Below are 22,500 nucleotides of genomic sequence, written 5' to 3'. Positions count from 1 at the left end.
TATATATATATATATATATATATATATATATATATATATATATATATATATATATATATATATACACCACAAATGTTTGTAAAGAATAGAATGACATACAATATGGTGGTAATAATATTTTGATGTTCAATATTTTCTTTATTTATGCTCCAAGTTAACAGAAAATGTGACTCAATAATAGCCTCTTTATGCAGCTTTGAAGTTTTGTTGACAGAGTTCACAAAACTCAAAATAACTGTTGTTTTCTTAATGTTTACTTATATTCATTATGTTATAGCCATTAATTCAGGATGTCTTTAACTTAAGTGTTTTTAGTTTTTGTATTTGCTTTCAATATTTGATTTGTGTTTTTCTTTCTATCTGAAGTGACAGATAAAGTTACACATGAAGTGACATGAATCTAAAATTCGTATCTAAAATTTTTGACTTGTTATAATTTTTGACTTTTTGTTATAATTTCTACTTTTTATTATATTTTGAAAAGAAAATTCTTTTAACTTGACTACTCTAGTTTAATATATTCCACCTGCATTTTTCTAAACATGGGTATGCTTCTGTTGAATTTATAATGGCACATTAGTAAATTTAAATAATGTGGAACTCATATCAATTACAGTACAATTGCCCCATTTTTACTTATCTCTTGTGCAGCTTCCTCATAATGTTTTAAAATTACCGAAAGTGTCTCAGCTTATATATAATAGTCTTCCCAGGATTGTTTTTTTTTAGTTGCTAATAGAAAAGCATGTTAAAGATCTCTAACTTCCCATGCTAAATGTGGTTGCTTGCAGGCTTGTTGGAAGTGAAGATGTTTATAAAAAAAAATTTGAAAGATATTTTTATTTACATTATTTAATATTCTATATATTAAATTGCTACAATATAGTTATATAAAAATTTCATAACATATATTGAGCTAAAAAGTATACATTTAATATGGGACTGATGTAGATACATCAGCATCGTTAGTATACAAATTAGTGCATCTGTAATTTAATGTAATTTATACTACATAGTTCATCATCAGTAAAATTTACAAAAATCATTAAAAAACCGTTTTTATAAGGGTTACAAGATTAATTACTCTTTTAAAAAAATCTACTATAAATATATTACAATGATTTAAAAAGATCATTAAATGCAATAATAAAATGTGCCAGTCTCAGAACTTAATGCAAAAATACAAAAGGCAGTTGAAAAAATTATTACATAAATGTAAAAAAAAACAATTAAAAACAATTATGTACAGCAACCTAAAATATTTGTAATTTAGGGATTTGTTATAAGTGAATGTCAACAGAATTTTTTATTTAAGTAGTTGATGATACATTTATCAATATGTTTATTTGGGTACTAATTTTTTGTTAAGAAAGTTTTGAGGTTTTAAATATAGGTATGATAACTAAACCATGTAATAATAATTTTAAAACTACAGTCAAAAAGAGCTTTGTTAAGCCCACGTAACTAATTAGGTAAAGTTAAAAAAGATTGATAATAAACCACCGTTGTAATAAATATTAGTAAACAATTCGTGATTATTTTGAATGCAAACATCCAAAAATGGTAAAACATTATTTTGTCCATGTTCTTTGATAATAAGTTGTTTAGAATTTAAATTCTTTATATAAATAGTACATTTTTGCAAAAATATTAACTAGATATCTTTTTATAAAATAAAGGTTTATTCCTGTTAGATTCATTTAAATAAATACTATTTAAGTTTCCCTTGAATAAATTGGCTAAAACAGGAGCAACTAAAGTTACACCATCAATTTGATCATAATTTTTACCACAAAACAAAAATAAGAATTACAAGTTGCAAATCTAAATGATTTTTTTAAATTAGAAAATTTTAAGTTCCGTATTTTTATTTAATCTTTTAGAAGCTACTAATTTATTGGTTTCTTCCAATCTATTAGTAAATAAACTTTTAACATCATAAGAAATTAGATAGTTATCACTTTTAATTCCTAAAGAAAAGTAAATATTTTAGTGAAGACACGTTTTGGCTAAATTACTAAAATGTTTAGCTAGTTTATAATTATAGGCATTAATTGAAAAAATGATAGGTCCAAGTTAGACTGTTTTCAAATTATTTTAATGTGTTTTTGATAAGTCATCTATTTATTTATACGTACTGGTTTCAAATTTACCTTATATTGCTCCTTAGTAAAAAAATTTTCTTTATGTAATTTTTGTAGAAAACAATATAATTGCCCCTGCTATAGTAGGGTAGTGTCTTAGTTTAATAATATAAATTTATTTTTAGCAATAATAATTTTATAAATAACTTCATTATTATCATTTTTATTTAGAATTTGTTTAGAGTCAGACACACAAACACACGCACACACATATATGGATGTACCCTATTTTAAGTTATTAAAAAATTTTATATATTTTATAATTCAAATATTTTTTAGTCATCCAATTTAACCTCTGAAGAAAAGATTGATATTGTTGCTACTAAGATTACGGACAGCTTACAATTAAATTCTATTAGCGATATATCACTTCTAGCAGATATTCTTGCATTAGGTCAATTGATGGATGTTATAGAAAGCGCAAACGTAAATGTAGGTAGTAATGCATTTTGAAATGTTTTTTCACTTTAGCCCTTTTAAACTTTGAATTTTGACAAATTCTAAAATAAATTGCATTGTTTGTTTATACGTTGTTATTTTTTGTAAAATTTTACATATTTTAAAATTGTCAGAAGATTCTCGTTGTATTTTTGGAATACTTTTAGTTTATATATGTTTATAAATAAGATTAAGGTTGTTATGAAACTATATTTTTTTTAAATAAATGCTGAAAATAAATCAGTTTTCTTACTAGGTGATTATAGTATTGATCTGATACAATCAAATAATGACACTGCAATGTCTGATTTTTTAAACTTGCTTTCTTTTTGTAATATTCGCCCTTTTATCACTTTCCCAACCAGAATTACTAACCACTCTGCTACAATCATTGACAATATTTTTTCTAATTTAATAACTGATGAAATTATTTCAGGAAATTTGACGACTTCAGTTTCTGATCTCTCACCTCAATTTTGTATTTGTCCTAATTTTAATAAGTTATTTATACAACGCAATTACAATTTATATCGCAGAAATTTTAAAAATTTTAATAAAATAAACTTCAAATCAGATTTATTAAAAATTATTTGGGATAATCTTATAGAGAACAGTGATGTTAACTCTTGTGTCCAAACATATATTTCTGAGACAACCTTGATTTTGAACCGCTCCACCCGACTTAAAAAAATTAGTATTAAGAACTTCAAGTGTCGATTTAAACCTTGGATTACAAAGGGAATCTTAATAACCGATTCAAATACGCAATCTTTTTAAAAAAAAAAATGTTAAGATCAAAAAATATTAGGAACATAAACAAATTTAAAAATACTTTCAAGCAATATAAATACATGATGATTACCTTAATTAAGCTCAGTAAAAAAATGCATTTTAAAAAGTACTTTAAAGAAAATGTAAAAAATCATTGCAAAATTTGAAAAGGAATTACTAATTTAATAAATGTTAAAAAGTCTAATTACTCATCTCCCAACTGTTTACAAGATAGAGAAACATATATAACTGATCCAAATCTCTTAAAAGTTTAACAGTTTTTTTACAAACATCGCACAAAAACTTAAATCCAATATTCGTTTGTCTTACATAAACTATACAAAATATCTTAAATATCCAAATTTACATAGTCTACTCCTATCTCCAACAAATATTCCTGAAGTTTCATCTCTTATATCTAATTTGAAGCCAAGAAAAATCAATAGGCCCAAATAGCATTCCCACAAACATTCTTATCGATTTTAACTATGAATTTTCAAATATTCTTTCTAAACTATGTAATATATCATTTGTAAATGGAACTTTTCTGAATGTTCTTAAATTATCTTGTGTTGTTCCAATATTTACAAACGGCTCTAAACTTTTATGTACTAACTACAAACCTTTTTCTCTTTTTCTAACATTAGTAAACTTCTTGAAAAACTTATGTATTATTAAGTGTACTCTTTTTTTAACTCTTTTAACTGTTTAAATGAATTTCAATTTGGTTTTCGTTCAAAAAATTCTACCTGCCATGCATTGATAAGTATAACTGAAAAAATCAGGAAAGCTCTCAATACTGGTCATTTTGTTTGTGGTATTTTTATAGATTTACAAAAAGCTTTTGATACCGTTGATCATAACATTTTTATTTCTAAATTAGAACACTATGGTATTCGTGGTGTTGTAAGTGACTGGTTTCGCTTTTATCTTACAGAACAGAAACAATTTGTAAGTATTAATGGTTATAATTCTACTAATAAATCTGTAAAGTGTAAGGTTCTGTTCTTGGTCCTCTTCTGTTCTTAATTTATGTAAGACATAAACAACTCTATTTGCTTCTTGTCAATTCATCTTTTTGCTGATGACACAAACCTATTGCATATCAACAAATCATATAATTCTCTATGTAAAAACATAAATTTGAATTTAAAAGGTAGTGTTCACTGGTTAATGTTAACCTAATATGTTTAAACACAAAAAAAACTAAATTAATCTTTTTTTCATCTTCTAGAAAAAAACACAATCAAAACAACGATTCTAAAATTCAAATTAAAATTAATAATAAATGGTTATATCCTACAAAAATTATTAAATAGCTCAGTGTTTTGATTGAATGTAATCTCTCATGGAATTTTCATATCTATATGAAAATTCCATGAGAGATTACATCATCTATACATCTTACAGCTCATCTATAGATGAGCTACGCAAGAAACTAACTCAAGCTAACGGTGCACTTTCAATAATTTGTTATTATGTCGATAAATTCACACTAAGGAATATTTACTGTGCATTATTTTTATCACATCTTAGTTACTGTTGTCAAATTTGCAATCAAAATGGCAACTATCACATTAAAAAATTGATGTCCTATCAACCTCAATTCATAAGAATTATAAACTTCCAACCTTTTAAGTCAGAAACATCAGAATCTTTCAAAAAACTAAAAATTCCTACCTTTCTAGCGCTTTTAAAGTTTACTAATCTAGTTTTTGTTTTTGACTCTCTTAATAAAAATTTACCTTCTTCTATAACAAACTTTTTTTAAAAGTTTTTAATTTTTTTATTTTATTTCTAACATTATATTATCTAAATTATTATTTCCTAATTTTGGTTAATTTTGTTAATTTATAATATATTTATAGGTGGTTTGCGAGTTTGATATTCAACTGACAAAAGATATGTGTTCAGTTGGTATTGAAACAACACCTGGTTTTAAAATGTGTCCTTTGTGTTGAAAAAAGTGATGAAAAAATTGATGATTGGTCTACTTTACAGGACCACAATGGTGAAGATGATCTTTTGGAACAAACGTTTTTTGATGAAGATATAGAATTTGCACAAGAAAAAGAACTCATAAACACCAGTTTTGATAAATCAGATGTATCATCAGTAAAATTTCATGGGGTTCCACAACATGCTAAAATTTCTCTAGGGAAAAGAAAATTAATGCAAGCTGATGTTATGTCAAAAAAGCTATCAGTTATCCTCAATATTAACGCAACAGACCTGAAAAATGGTGTTACTGAGGAGCCCAATGTTGAGCATCAGAAGAAAGCGAAGATCTAGATAAATTGATACTTTCAATGCAAGAAAAGCTGAAAACGGCAAACAGAAGAGGAAAGATTCAGATTTTAGTATTGGTTCCAGATTCAGGGTCTTTAAGGAAAGCAGCAGAAGTGTTTAGTATATCAAAGTCAACCATAACTAAAGCAAGAAAACTTAAATTTGAATAAGGAATAATAACACTTCCATAAAAAAACTAACATTGTTAGAATTGAAGCAGATATCATTAATAAGGTGGAAAGCTTCTATTGTAATGATTAATTTAGTAGGCAGTTGCCAGGTATAAAAGATTTTGTAAGTGTATCCAAAATAAACATGTATCAAACCGATTACTTCTTTGCAGTTTAAAGGAGTTATTTATTGAATTCAAACTAAAGCACCCTCTATCTAAAATAGGATTTTCTAAATTTGCTCAGTTGAAGCCAAAATGGTGTATTTTGCTGGTCAAAAGGAACCCATGCTGTTTGTATATGTGCATTACACCAAAACCTAAATCTTATGCTTAGCAAACTGAAGAAGAATTACCATGAACTTATTGAGAAGATTGTCTGTAGCAGAGAGTCAAGGGAATGCATGGTCCATAGATGTAATTGTTGCCCTGGAATTCAAAATATTATAAATTCTGTAACTGCAATTCTATTGCAAAATGAAGAATCATTTGAAGAGAATGACAAGTGGATGAAGATGAAATAATTGAATACAAACAGTGGAGTACAACAGATAGAGCAGAGCTTCTAAGTTACACATCTACAGTAAGTGAGTTCATTCGAGTTCTTAGTGAAAAACTTGATAGCATAACTTGTCACTCTTATATTGTTAAAGCACAAAGTAAATATTTAAATACATTAAAATCATAAATACCCATAAATGTAATTATTATTTTAGTTGATTTTGCAGAAAACTTTAAATTTGTCATACGAGACGAAATCCAGAGTTACCACTGGAACAAACAGCAATGCACACTACATCCTAGAACTGTTCAATTAGTACAAGAAATGTTTCCCAATACGACAAAAATTCAATATTCTCAGATGGTTGTGCTGGCCAGTACAAAAATTGCAAACGTTTTTTAAATTTATGCCATCATATTGAAGATTTTGGGATGCAATGTGAATAGAATTTCTTTGCAACATCACACAGAAAGTCACCATGTGATGGCATTAGTGAAACAGTTAAAAAACTTGTTTCATGTGCTAGTCTTCAATGTCCAATTGACTTACAAATTTGGAACGCCCAAAGAAATGTTCAATTTTTCAAAGGATAACATATTTGGCACCCACTTTTTTTTTTAAAAGGCAAAGATATTTTATTAGTCCATAAATCTTTGACTCTCCAATTGAATAATGCAAATACTTTACCTGGTACAAGAAGTTTCCACCAATTTACTCTGCAAGATGCAGCTAGCATAAATGTCAAAAGAGTCTTTAAGCAGGAGGAATATTATCTAACATTCAACCTTACTGGCTCAATTCAATATCTTCAAGAAATCATTGCAGGAAATATTATATCTGCAAATATGATGTGCTTAACTGGGTTGCTTTAGTATTTGAAGTTGATGAAAGAAATGAAGACGCCCTTGTAAAATTCATGCATCCTCATTTACCTAACACTTCATTACACTAGCCAAGTAGAGATGATTGTTGTTGGGTTGCTAAGCCCCATAATTTAGTTATGATAAAAAAAACAAAAACATTATCTTCAATAACAGGGTGCATATACCAGACAGACACAGATGATTTGCCATTTGGACAGGGAACCTTTTTAAAAAAAGTTTTTCTTTTAACTAAATTTACCTTGAAGTTTTTAAACGTTGAGAACTAAAAATTTTTGCATAAATTTGAAAAAGGTTCCCCTTTTCATTCGATTCATCATCCTTTTTTAAATCTATATGGAAATTTTCATACAAATTGGATGTGTTGTAGTACTTAGGAAATCTTACCTCTAAAAGCTACTTTTGAAAAAGCGTGTCCACGTCAACTTTTTTTAGGAAAAGTGGTCTCAAAATATTGATAATATTTAAGTGAAGCCATATTGAAGTATAGTACTTTCTAAATATGGCTGGAAAGAGGTTGAGTAACACTAATGATGCAAAAAATCTCAAGGGTTAACCCTAACCCTAACCCTGTCAAGGTGCTTGCTTAACCCTACAAAAAGATACAAGAGTAAAGTTTATGAAAATTCGGTGATTTTGGTCAAAGGTCAAATGTTTTTTGTAGTAAACCATTTTGCTTAGTTGCTAGTTTTTTTTTTCAAGTTTTATTCTCATGTTTCCCCACTTGTGTGGTTAGGATTTTAATGCCATTATTATTGTCCAAAATAAAGTTAAACAATATTTTTTGATTTGTTTTAAAAGGGAAATCCCCTCCCCCAGTTGAAGAGCAGAGCCTATGACATGAGGGGCGGGGGGGGGTGGGAGTCATGTGCCCCCACACTTTTTTTCTAAACACCTTTTTTTTTTTTCATTTTTTCAAGAAAATTCTAGATTTTAAAGGACTTTTTTTAAAAATTGACGATTGTGCCTCTCTACTCTGAAACTCTGAATGTTGTCGGCTTTGAAGTGGTAGTAATTTTGTTGTAATTGTCACTTCTTAACATAAAGAAAATTTTAATCTTGAATGCCTAAAATCTTATAAAAAAGCTACTTAGCTAAATGATTTCATTACTTAAAACTGATAATAATTTCTTCATAATGTTTTTATTTTTTAAAAAAATAATGCAGACTTTTAGGTTACATAATTGTCCTGTTGCCTACAAAACAATTTTTCAGTATATATGAGAATTATGTATTACCCATTCCCCTTAACAACCATTAGGTATATAGTAATAATTTTTGAAAGCCACAAAGACTTTTCCTATTTATTCAAAATTCATTGGTAGATTTAAAACAGATTTAGATCCATTTTATTAAATTTTTATTAAATAAAAAACAGCACCACATTGCAGTCTATCATTGACTAAAAATTGTGCTCAAATAATAATTATAATAATACTTCTTAAAATTTGCACTTGATTGCGATTGAATTTGCATTCATTTTTTTATTGTCAAATTCAATATCTTCAATAAAATTTCCATGAGATATCCACACCATAAAATATGAATGATTTCCATGAGGTGTCCACACCATAAAATATGAATGATTGTGCCTTGTACCATTTGTACAAAGCATTGCATATAATGTGCATGATTCTTGTTCAAAGAAATACCAACATCATTTTTAATTAAGTATGGAAGTTTTATGCTTGGATCAAGTGGGGACAAGTACTTTATAGAAAATGGACATTTTGCTTCAAGACATGCAAGTGGACAACACAAATAAGTAACAATATGATCAGGACTACCACCAAAGAAAGGAATATCTCTATCTAAAAATAATCCACAATCATACAATGCTACCCCTTAATGCATAATTTTTAAAATTTCATAAAAACAATGAACAGCATTTTCTTCCATTTATCTACCTTTAATTTGGGTATGTTTGGATTAACAATCAACATCCTAGATATGCACTGATTTAAGTCCCAAAAAACTGCAACTATTTTTTTTTGTTCATTTTTGTCCAAACATCGTAACTTTTTGAAGCTGTTATAACACCTTTTATAAACTTGTACCAGTGTTTGTTTTTATTTTGACCTCTGGTTAACTGCTCTATTTCTTCAATATTTTTTAGTGTCATGAATTGTTATATTTTTTCAAATGTTAAAATATCTTTTGTTATTGCCAGTATATCACTAACATTCATTAAATTTAATTGGGAAGTACTAATGTTATTTACAACTCTTAGTTAAAGTCAATCTCTGTCTTAGGTATAGCATTAAAGAAAATGAAATCAGGGGGTATGTTTTTTAATGCTTTAACAATATCCTGGAGATTAAGCTTTGTAGAAGCATCAGAAATTGGATTAAATCTTTTGTACAAACTGTCTACATCTTCACAATTTGAAAAACACTGATTTGAACCCATTGTACAAGTCAGATTTGTTAAACCCATTCTAATAGCAGTTTCAATTCTAAACAATGCTGCAGCCACAGAGTTACAAGTTTGGCTCTTTCTTGCCATACATGTACAGTAGGGCATTCCATACTTTTCAAAAAACAACTTTTTTTTAATAAACACTTGGCCCTTGGTATTTTTTCGCTTGAAAGTATATAAATTTAAGCTTTTAAAATAAAGCTGCTATTAATAAGTCTTCATTTTCAAAAATTGATTTATTACTACATTTTATTGACCTGAAAATAATCTTAAAGCGTAAATACATTTTTATGCGAAAGCAATAAAAAACCGTATAAACTTCTTTATAAAATCATATTTTTTACATTTTACAACAGTTTCTTTCATTGGAAATTTTTAAACAAAGAAATTCTTAGAGTTTGATTTTTTTCTGTATTATTTTTTTCGTATTTCGCTTTTGTATTTTTGTTTATTTTAACCCACCAATACTATATAGTTAGCAATAAGTGGTAGAAAAACAAGAAAAAAGACAAGCACAGCAATGTCTGATTTAATAGGTAAGATTATATACCATATTTTATTAATATATTATTTTAATAAACTCTAAAAATAAGGTCATAAATAATACTTTTTCTTCTAAAAAATTTGACTTACAATAACATTGATATTCAAAACAAAAATAATGACAAATAATATTTTTCAAATATTATAATCTAATACATTTAAAATTAATATTAGTTGCTTGTTACTAATCTTATATCCTTATATAATAATATCGATATAATTTTAATATAATTTTATTATATAACAATAATAATAATATGATAAAATTTTATCTTAAGGAAAAGGAAGAGACTTCCATTTGAGCTACCATCTCTTGGTGCTGTTCTTCAAAAAGCTATACTAATTAAACAGTTCTCAGAAAAGAAAGTATATCCATTAGATGATTTGGTTAGGGAAACAAGATTAGAAGTTGTTACACAATGGGAAAATGCAAATTCAGACTTTTCATCTCCAGTTATTTTTACAGATAAGTCCATTGACAGAAAGATCAAAAAAGTTTATAATGATGTTCAGGATATTTGCCGAAAAATATTAACCAAAAAAGTAGACAAAATAATCAAGTCTATGTCACGACTGTTTAATATAACTAACTGCAAAAAAGCAATTTTATTCTGTTATGAATCAAGTTGTCTGGGATGTGAAAAAAAAAGTCAGTGAGGATTCCTATAATAGAATTAGAATTTATTCACTCGCAGAGAAAAAAGAAGGAGAGCAGTCTCAAATTAAAACAGGATCTAAAGACTACATTGAGATTAAAAGGAAGTGAAAGACAATTGAGCGATGTAGTTAGAAGGAACAGAGTTTGAAAAAGTTCAAGGAAAAAGAGATGATAATTAATAGAAAATATTTGAAAGGAACCTATGATGTGGTTTTAGAAAAAAGTAATGGTGAAGAAGAGTGCTCTAAAAGTGAGTTTGAATGTTCTATTTACACTGAACATAATGATTTGTTAAGCATAAGTAATGATTTCAAAGTAAAGCGAAATTATATGAAGATTCATAATACTGCTATTGCAGAAATTGCTATCGTTAAGAAATGAAGTTTCAAACACTGCTGCAGCTGCAATTGCTTTAGGATTTTTAAAAAATTTGGTGGAAGCAAAAGTTGTTCAATCAGCTCTTTTTTTATTACTGGACAAAACAAAGTGCATACTGCCAAAGATAAAGTTATCTCAGAGTTTCATGTTTTTGCAGAGAACAGATTAGAGTCTAAAGATGTTTCTTGTATTCTCTTTGATGGACGAAGTGACAAAACCAATTTAATGACATTTAATGCAGAAATCAAAAAAAGGGAAGATCACTCTACTTTGACTGATTAATATGTTAAATATCTTCATCATTTAATCAAAGTGAAAATCAAATTTTAAGCCTGCCGAACATATAGCAAATAAAATATTTAAATGGTCGCTTTTGCATGGTGTTGAACATAGCTTGAAGTTCATTGGTTGTGATAGCACAGCTACAAATACAGGTCATAATGGAGGTGTTATTCATTGTTTAGAGGTTAAATTAGAAAGAAAATTAGAATGGCTAATATTTTCTCTTCACATAAACAAACTTTGTTTTTGGCATTTAATAGAAGAGCTTGATGGGAAGACAACCTCAAAGACAGGGTTTTCTAGACCTATTGGTAAGTTGCTTTTCAAGGTTACTGAAATGGAAAGAAGTTACAATTTCAAGCTAATATATGTAGGTCCTGGTTTAATTGAACTTGGTAAGAAAAAAATAAAAGGGTTATCTTCAAATGAGAAATATGCTTATAAAATATTCCAGACAGTAATTTCTTACTGAAGGTTTGGCAACCAAAAAACAAGCAGCATAGTCCATTTAAGGTGGCTCATTACAGGCTCTTCCTTACTTTTATTGTGGATATGCAACCATGGGTTAGAGGGAGATGACCTAAGAAACCTAGAATTAACTGTTTAGTTTCTTGTATCAGTATACTTCCCTATGTGGTTCCAAATCAAAGTCAAGCATATTGGATAGAAGGGCTACGACACATCTTGAACCAACTTAACCTTATCAAACTTCAAAATGAAAATGTACAAAAAGTTATTAAAAATATGTGAGATCATCAGCATTGAGTTCTCATTCCGAAATCTTATTGCAGACATTGCTTAGCAGCCAAAATAAAATTAAAAGGGAATTTGCTATTAACAAAATTTGTTTGACCTATGAACCCATCTTAACATAAAAATCATATAAACATAAAAGTCATATAAACATTAATGAGCTAAATAAAATTCTGGATTGTCCTATGGTAGTTCCGTATTTCCCTGTTCACACACAAGGAGCTGGGCAGTTAAAGAGGTAAAATTAACTTTCCCTAACCGCAATAGTATATTAGTTGTTAAAAATAAAAAAACTTCTACTTCATTAATAATACTTTAAAAAAAGAGTTATTTTATTTAGGTAACTGCAGCTTCTGAAACAGTGTTTGATTTTGAGTGACAAGATGGATTTTTTTGCGCAAGAGCAGAAAATAGATCGATAATTAAATCATTTAATTTTAGCATTCTTTTTTAGTATCTCTAGTTGAGTTATAAAGATTGAGAAATAAGTTTCATTTTTGCTTGTTAACTTAAAACCCTCATACTTTAAATAAGCATTTATAAAACCAGGTACACTTACATAAGGGGTTGGGAGGGGGTGGAAGTTGGATATGGAAGGAGGGCTTGAGAACCCCTCTAAATATTTTTAAACTGTTCTATATTTACTGACATTAATGAAAAACGTTTTTAAAGTATTTTTACCATCTATATAGGATAATCTTAGGCATAATATGATTTTGATCCCACTCCCCATTTGAGTTAAATTTTGAAAACTGAATGTCTATTTTTGCAAATGTTGCCTTTATTCTAATAAATTTTTTTTTTTTTTTTTTTTAATGTATATACCTAAAGGCAAAAAAATTATGAGGGCCGACTTTTTTAAATAAAGTTGAAAAGTATGGGATACCCTATTGTACAGTGACAAGATCCGATTTTTGCATTTTCTTTTTTTATAATTAGCAACAGTTTATCGTGTGTCATTAATACGTTGAGGATGCCTACATTCACCCTTTATTGCACAAAATAGACTTTTCTCATTTATGCAGTGATGTTCTAATTTTTGAAGCCAACCTGTTTTATAAAAACTGAAAGCTTTTGAGTTTTTATAATCATTGCTGCCTAATTCAGAATGGTTAAACTTCAGAATATTATCTGGATGCAAAACCATCTGCCAATATTTAACATTACCTTCTTCAGGTAACCAACCATCTGTTAAAATAAACGGATCACTCAGTTTAATATTGTTAGTTAAAGGGTTTTTTGATATTCGTCTTTGAGTTCTTTGGCTGCTTCTGTGGCAGTAAGTACACTCTCAATTAAATCCATTGCAAAAAATACAGGAGCAATCAATTCCCTCTTTGTTCCAGAAACATGCAAATTTCTTAGTCATAAATATCGCTCAACTCACACACTTTCACTTAATTAATCAAATCAAAATCCATTATGTGTATAATAATTATTTGAGCATAATAATTAGTTTTTGTGGTTTTATGCGTAGGCATAAACGTTCTATAAAATATAAACTTTATTTTTTGAAACACAATTATTTAAAATAAGGTTAAATGCAGCTGAACGAGAATCTTTTCGAAAGCGACTAAAAATTGCAGATGGTGGTGTTTTTTCATATAAAAAATAATATTTTTTTATTAAAAGATAAATGCTTTATTTAAAAAAAATATAATAGTAGTTTGTTTTTTTATTTATAAATAAGTTATTGACGTTTTTATTTTGTCCGATAACTTCCGCATCACCCGTTAAGAAAATCGCTTGAATATAAAAGTATATTTTTATTTTACCCACATAATTAAAGTCCAGACCTCAAAAATTTGACGCAGTTATTTTCAGATTGAGTTCTTAAGTCTTTTTCCTGTCTTACTAAGTACTTTTCTATTTATCTTTTAAAGGTTTTTCTGATCTAAAAGCACTTTTAAGTTCTTGAAAAAAATACGTTTTTATCTTTGTTACAAACTGAATGTTTTTGAAAGTTTATTTTTAACTTGCAATAATTAAGAATCAAAAGTTACAAAAAGTTAAAGTTATGATGGGTAGCAAGATACAGTCCTCGGAATAGTAAAAAGCTGAGCTCAAATCACTTCTAGAAAACTTTTAAGTTCTTTCAAGATCTTTTTATTTTTTTATCAAAATGTTTTTGAAAGTTCTTTTTTAACTTGCAATAATTAAGAATTAAAAGTTAACAACCAAAAAGGTAAAGGTATGATGGGTAGCAAGATACAGTCCTCAGAATTAGGGTCGGCCTAACTGCCAATATTGACCAATAAACATAGAAATGTTTATTAGTCAAAGTTTTGACCAATAAACATTTCTATGTTTATTGGTCAAAAATTTGTTTCATATTTTTTATGCTGACCTGATGCCGACCTCACACATTAAGATTAAGCAAATTATTGCCGACTTCATTTTTTCTTATTCCGAGGACTGAAGATTTTACTGTATTAAAAGTTTCTCATCAGTAAATCATTTTGGAATATTGAAAAATGAAATTAGTTTTTAAATGGCTTATAATGAAAACAATTTTATATCTTACTTCTTCTTGTTAAAATATTTAAATTAAAATTAGTAGTTAAAATTTAGTTTGTTTCATTTCATTTCTTAATTTATTTAGTAATTAAATTTAATGAAAATGATTCAGTGAAAAGAATTAGTTATATCTAGAAGACATTAGGAAATCTGGAAAAAACAAATTTATTTTTTATTTCTAAACATCTTCACTTCCAACAAAGCTGCAAGCAACCACTATTTGAGTTAAAAGTTACTGGAAGAGAAAAGATAAAGTTTATAAAGCAAGATAAAAATTAACAGAAAACTTATAAGATTGGAAATTATATGAATCAGGAAATTCTTCTTATCTTTGAAACAATATTGTTCTTCTAGAACTATATTGTTTCAAAGAAAAAACAGGTTGTTTAGAGAAATCGGAAACCATAGTCAGCTAGTTACTGAAGACTTCTTAGGTTTGAATATAGAAAAGAATCAAAAGAAGTTGTTCTTTCAGAATATGAGTCAATTATGGCTTCTATTAAAATATAACATTATCCAATGTATCTGTTTTATTGGAGGACGGTACAATGAAGGAGCTTGTAGTACAACATATTGTAAATATAACAATGATAGATGGAAAAATTAAAAATATTATTTCCACAGCTACCAACTCTTACATAGTTCTTAGAATTTATGATCCATATCTCTTACAAGATGCTAATTATGAAGTGGCAGACTAGAGTTGAAGAAGAAAAAAATATTATTAAACTGAGAAAGGTTCAAGTTTAAGCTAAATTTCGAAAAAGGATGGGTCTTGTCATAGACCAAACAAGAGTAAGTGGAGCAGATACATCAAATGATGGTAACACAGCTAGGTGATTTTTTCTGCAATACAATGTCTCAGCTAATATAATGAACATAGATGCAAATCTTAACTAAGTTTAAGATATTCTGTTGGGAAACTGCTTCACTATAATCAGTACCCTTGGTATCCGTTGACCCAAACACTTCATAAGATTTCGGTTCATGGTTATGAAGTCATTAAATTATTTACTCTTCAATTAGGTATGTTTTCTAAAGAGGCTACCAAAAAGGTTTTCAAGATCTTTTGAGAAAATTTTACAAGAAAATGCGATTAAAAAAAAACAATTTAGACCTTTTTCACCATTTTTTATGTGCATCTTTTATATGTAGACTTTTCCAATTATAATTTACCGCCAGCGCCTGAAAAAGCGCTGGCCGGACAGTCATTATTTTTCTGGCGTGAACGATTTTTAAAAATATTTGTTTTTTGTACTACTTTAATTAGAATTTAATAAAAAAGAGAGATTTGCTGTAATTTAAAAGCGCGGTTGAAAACTATGAGCTAGCGCCAAAAAAAGCGCTTGTGGAAGCATTGGCGGAGAACTTTCGCTAAACGGAGAAGACTGTATCTGATTCTTTAATTTGCACATTTAGAAAGAAGATGCATACAAAAAAAATGTATGGTGTCATTGAACTACTTAAAGTAAAAATTTGAATAATATCCTTGTTGTTAATTTGTTGGGTGATTTAACAGAATTTTTTATAAATGGAAAAAATTGAAGTTTTTAAATAATTCGCGCAATTATGTAATAAAATGTTTTTTCAAAACAAATGTTACTTTTTTCACAAATTGTGTTTTCCAATGAATGAAACTGTTTCTAATATATAAAGTTAATAAAATTTTTGTTTTGGGGGTTTTAGCTAGAAAATGTCACTTTTGACCCACTGTGCAACGCGACAAAATAAGAATTACTTAATGACGTAATTCAATTTGTTAACAAAAAAGCGCCACAACATTAGTTAACACATGTAGTTTTAACTTACGTTATACAAATTTAAAATAAAATGTGCTTTAACTAAACATCATTATTCAAAACTGTAAATGTGAAAATGTAACATTTAATATTTTTTTGCATATATTATTAAAAAACTTAAGTTGTTAAACTAAATTTTAGAAAAAATAAAACTTTATCATGTTTTGTTAACTTACATTACATGAAGGTTGCAAAAGTCTTTAATCATTTTCTTGAAATATATTTTATAAATTATAAAATCTGACCAACAACAATTTTAACATGTTAGCTCTATTTTCAAGCTAAATTAATTCCGATTATGCAAATAAATAAATAAAAAAAAATATATATATGTATATATGTATATATATATATATATATATATATATATATATATATATATATATATATATATATATATATATATATATATATATATATATATATATATATATATATATATATATATATATATATATATATATATATATATATACATATTCCGAGACCTACTTTACAGTGGCCTGCTTAAAAATTCTACTTTAAGGCGACATTTTTCCACAAAAAATTTTTTCTTTCACACTATAACGACCTCGCTCATCTTATAATAACTCCTTTGAGCATATTCTATTGAAATTAAAATTATCACACTTTCCCACAGTGATATACAAAAAAAAATTGTTACCTTAACGTTTTTTCTTTTGTTGATTTTATTCAGTTGCGTCATTGTGGAAAGTCAGTAACTATGAAGAAAAACCTCAAAAAACGTTAGCGAATAATTTTAACGAATGATTTTAAGTTAATAAGATGTAGGCCTTACATAATATAGAAAAAAACAAAGTTTTGTGTTTTGCCTTAAAAAATAAAAGACTTTTAGTGAGAGAAAAACCTATATTTTTTAGTTGCGCATTTTATACACACACTGCGTGCTAAAAGTTTGGAAATTAATTAAATATAGTCGATGAACTCCTAAATTATTGTTTTTAATCTTAAAAATAATAATATATACATATAAAAACACTTAAAAACTATCATAAGTACAAACTGTCACCATATGGCATTTGTATGCAAATATGAGGTTTTATGCAATTAACACTCTCTAAACTGCATTTTCCATATCTCCCAAAAAAAATTTTAGTTTGACGCAAAATTTATTTTTTAAATTATTTAAAAAGATAACCAAAGCTAGGAAAAGTTTTAAATTTGATTTGCAAGCAAAAAACCATTAAAATTGAGTCAGAAATGTTTAGGTGACAAGAAATAGTTGCCTTAACACAACTGTCACCTTATAGTGTGTTTGCTAGCATGTTTTGTTGCCATTGAGTATACCTAGTGATAAATTAAATGTTATTAGATGATTTATTGTTTAAGAGTATTGTCACAGTATAATTCTTTTTAATTTATTTTAATGAATTTCATTTTTACAGAAAATGACTTAAAAATTAAGTGGCATTCAAAGTCAAAAAGATCCCTTGTAAGTTTAAAATTCCATAACTATATAACCATATATTTTTTGTTTAATGTTTTTCTTATCACTTTTTTTTATTAACTTTTTTCTGGAGTAGATATATTTTATGTTTTTTTTTTAGGATCTGGCAAAATTAGTTGATATTGAGCCTAGATACCTTCCTTGTCTTTCGAGAAAGAAAACACTATATGTAGAGTTGTTTGTTAGCTGTGATCACAAAATGGTAGTTAAAGCAAAATTAAATAAATTAAAGTTTCATTTTTTAAATTAAATATTATTGAATAGATGTGAAGCTCTTTTGCAGAATTTTGGTTTTATGATAACCAGGTTTTAAAATGCAAACATCTCTTTAATCATCATCAATAAGTTTGAATTTTTTAAAAAGATATTTTTTATTTATGATTGGTTTTCATTTTTAACTATTTTATTATACTTCAAACTTTTTTGTTATAAAAAAGTGTTTTCAGCAAGTTTATGTTTTTAATTTGTTTTCTTTCCAAAATTTTGATAATTGGAAATTAAATCATTAGGGAAAAACATATTTTTTGTTATTCAAAATTACCATTGTAACCCTGATGCTGATCTTTATATAACACAAAACTTTGCCATTTTTTAATATATTTTACAAACTAAAAATACAAACACAACAACAATAAATTGACACTTGCATTTTGGTTTATATGCAGAATGCAAACATCTGTGTACATATTCTCCTTGTAACATTTGCATCACATTACTAAAACATGAGAAACATGTAATAATAAAATTTTTTTATAAGAAGAAACATTTAAAATAATGTTTTAAACCATGATTTAAACCAATCTAAAAATATCAATTAAACCCAAACTAATTTTTTGTTGAAAATATTAAAACCAATTGTAGTTGCCCTAGATAAGTTGCAAAGTGATTAAACAAAAATAAGTGACACTGTTGAAATTTTTAAAGACCTGATAAAGATGTTATCATATTTATAAACTGAAAAAAAAATTATTGTAAACTAGATATCTTCAGACTGCCAGTGATGCTCATTTCCTTGCAAATATGCTAGATCCTAGATATTTTGGATGAAATCTTTCTGAAAACGAAAAAACAGCTGCAATAACCTTTAGAGTTTAAGAACTTGGTACCAATAATATTCAAGTTGAAAGCCAAATCTGCTCCATTCAATAAAAGCTATTTGTATAGTGAATCTGTTTTAAAAAATTTATCACCAATAGAATGGTGAAAATTACTAAAATATTTGACCTGCAACATCATGGATATTAAAGGTTGTTAAGCGCACCAGCTTCTAGTGCTGGAATTAAAAGAATTTTTTCGTCTTTTGGACTTGTTCATTCCAATTTAAAAAATAAGATGGGAGTAGAAAAAGTGGCAAAGTTTTTATATACAGAACAAATAATGATGTATTGCTTGATGAATTAGATCAGTAATGTTAATAGAAAATATAATTTACTTTATTAAAATGACTAATGCTTTTATTTAAATAAAAAAGTTGGCTAAAGAAGGAGTTTAAACTAAAAAAAACCATGTTTTTTTTGGTATTACTAAAAAATCTCATGGTTTCTTTTTTTTCAAGCCATTTTTTTGAAAAAAAAATGGCTTTTTTGCAACCCTGAGAATAAAACATATAGGTTTAATACAGATATTTTGGAAGTATTGCTTTTACGTATTAGAATGTTCTGAATGTGAGAAGCAGGTAATTTTATAGTGGACAATATCTCGAATCAAACCTAACTTGGGAAATTTACTGAAGTCTGTCAGACAATCAAAAGAGCTGCTCCTCATCCCAAAACTCCTGCTACATATCAATGAGTTGAACAACTGTAGTGGGAATGAGAGTCTTAAAAAAGAAATAACAACTGTTTCAGACAAAGCTGAAAATTCTGCTGAATGTGGTACAACCTTTGCACAAGTGAGAGTCAAGTCATAGGTAATAAATATTTGAAAGTGAGATGCACTCAATGTTCATTCCTTGAATAAACTTCTCTGCCCTCAAGACAAAACAATTTTTGACACACAGCACTACCTCAAAACCATTGAAAAATCTAGAACTAAAATTCAAAACTCGTATACGTTACAAAACAATATCTTTCTGATTCAACAATTCCATGACAATAAAAAGGATTAGGGTTTAACCCTAACCTAAAAATCCCTCACTTCAAAAGCCATTGACAATACTGCACTAACACTTTTATCCAAAATAAAAAGATGTGTTCTATATTTTGGGGTAGACTTTATAACAAACATGTTCTTATCCAAATGAATACAGGTAAATGCGGTATAAATGGTTAATGATATAAAATAAGATATGTTGCAAAACCTTTACCTTATTACAGCAGATTTATTAAACCGATGTTTATGATTGACTTTTATGTTTGACACTTATGATTGATGTTTATGATTGATGTTTATGATTGGCCAATTAAGATTTACCTGCTAACCTCAATTACTTCTTGTTCTCAATTACTTTTTGCAACCATGATATACATTGGTATAATAACTCTTTGAAAATGTTTATGTAGATGTCATTGCTTACCTACATCATTAATATGCTAAAGAGTTACTCTCGCTTGTCAGCCGTACTTCCTTAACTAAAAGTCTAAAGAAAAAAAGTCAAAATAAGTGACTATAACACCTGGAAAATGTTTCTAAGCATAAACGCTAAATCTTCTTTTTATGGAGTGTTGCAAGTAACTAGTCCTAACACATGAAGAACTGTTATCTCATATGAATTCAATTGCGCATGAATACTCACAAAAACAGCTGAATATATTCAATTCAATATGATATGATAGGACAAATTCAATATGATATGATAGGACATATTCAGTATGATATGAAAGTCGCTGGACAAGCTGTCACTCTAGCTGTTACTTTATTACTTTTAGAAATTTATGCCACAAAAAGTATTTGTTACTTTTTTATACATCAGTGTGTCCCCAGTGAATGACCAGAATCAGTAATAGTATGGATTCAAATAAACATGATGTAGAAATCAAGAAAAAAATTAAGTACTTACCTTATTAAGTGTATAGGAGACTTAATTTTAATTAGGAGTTAGAGAGTAAGAGAAGTAGATGTAAGTAGGAGTAAAAAAAGTAGGTGGTGCTATACAGCTATCAGAACAAAAATGTGCAAACTCTAAAAAACAAAATGCTCCTGAAATGCATCAAGTTATTCACCAATTAGAGGAAATAATCCAGCTACTGCTTTTTTTTGGAGCCCATAATACCGTTGCTCTCATGACTCAGATCATGATAAGTGCTTGGGAGCAAATGTGATTTGTTTAAACCAAAATTTCTAGGTTTAATGGATAATTGCACAATTTTTAATAACTTCAGCCGAATGAGTACACCATGTCCATGAGTGTAATTGTTGAGTCAGCCAGAGATGCTTTATCGTTGTCAAAATGCATAAATTGTACTGTGTATGCAATACAGTATAATCAGAAGGTCATAATAATGATGTCATAATAATGAGTGCATTATGTATGATTAAATAAGTCAAATATGTTTGTGTTAAAATTTGTAATACGCGTATAAAATTTATTTGAATAGATATATATTAAATAATTCAATTAACTATATAATATAGAGAGAGTTAAGCTATTCCTTTTTTCTCCTGAACCAATCCAACTTCAGTATATTGCTACCGCTTTTATAATTATTCAGAGTTGTAATGTTGCAATCATTACACCATGGAAGTTATGATATTCAGCAATGTGTTTTTTTAATCTGTTTTTTTTGAAAATCCAAAATGGTTCTTACATTAATCCAATCACTTGTCCTCAATTAATAAAATGTTTGTCTAATTTTTATTTTAATTTCCACCAAATGTCATGCTTGTACCATGTTAGGAGCAAAACTTGTAAATTTTTTTACAGCAAGTCTCCACTAACAATCCATTTTGTTACTGTTGTTGAATAAACCTGAATTTAGCTATATACCATAGTTAAGTGGTTTCAAAACACCAATACAATATTGTATTTGGTCATATTTTTAATACTGAGAGGAAAGAGTGGGAGGTACTAATAAAATTATTTTCATTTGTTTCAAATGAGTAAAAGAAAAGTTGTTTAAGAAAAACATTTTATCAGCAATATAGTGTATATAGTGATAATATTTCTAATATAATGTTAATTGATAATGCACTATATTTCTAATAAAATTAATAAAGTAAAATTTTATATAATTTTTTACTTTTAATGATCTTTTGTCATTAAAACTGTTGGTAATTTCATAGTTATTAAATGTTTAAATTTTTTTCTAGCTACCTATGTACAGCTACAATCATTCTTTTTTAATTGAGAGAGTCTTAAATACCATTGCTCAATGTGATAAGGTTTGTTTTATGTTTTTATTCAATTAATTTTTATTAGCTATACCATGGTAAAAAAATATAAGAATCATATAAAAATTTTACTGGTTCTACAGTTTTACAGATTTCACAGTTAAAAGCTTAATAATGTGCTTAAGTTATAATATTCTAAAACTGTTTATAGTGCGTCCATT

The 22,500-nt window shown here is 27.5% G+C and overlaps 2 protein-coding genes across 3 annotated transcripts in view; both read left to right on the top strand.

Moving 5' to 3' along the window:
* The window catches only part of LOC136091253 (uncharacterized), a 10,768-nt gene extending 5,645 nt beyond the window's left edge, over positions 1-5,123 (top strand). Inside the window, exon 6 of one of the 2 annotated variants that reach the window (XR_010643838.1) lies at positions 2,424-5,123. Coding sequence is in view for 1 of the 2 variants with exons in the window: in XM_065818580.1 (XP_065674652.1) it covers positions 2,424-2,597 (174 nt within the window). In the remaining variant the exon portion in view is untranslated. The remainder of the gene's footprint in view (positions 1-2,423) is intronic. The other variant, XM_065818580.1, reaches the window with a different exon arrangement.
* Positions 5,124-10,981: 5,858 nt separating this feature from the next.
* Positions 10,982-22,500, top strand: part of LOC105845168 (adhesion G protein-coupled receptor L4) — a 99,179-nt gene continuing 87,660 nt past the window's right edge. Inside the window, exons 1-5 of the mRNA XM_065818142.1 lie at positions 10,982-11,182; positions 11,523-11,868; positions 17,949-17,995; positions 18,111-18,212; positions 22,259-22,330. Of these exons, the coding sequence (XP_065674214.1) occupies positions 10,982-11,182; positions 11,523-11,868; positions 17,949-17,995; positions 18,111-18,212; positions 22,259-22,330 (768 nt within the window). The remainder of the gene's footprint in view (positions 11,183-11,522; positions 11,869-17,948; positions 17,996-18,110; positions 18,213-22,258; positions 22,331-22,500) is intronic.

This window comes from Hydra vulgaris, chromosome 14 (assembly GCF_038396675.1).
Source record: "Hydra vulgaris chromosome 14, alternate assembly HydraT2T_AEP".
NCBI classification, from domain to species: Eukaryota; Metazoa; Cnidaria; class Hydrozoa; order Anthoathecata; family Hydridae; genus Hydra; species Hydra vulgaris.
Note: the sequence above shows the minus strand (reverse complement) of the source record. Positions and strands in the feature narration are given on the sequence as shown.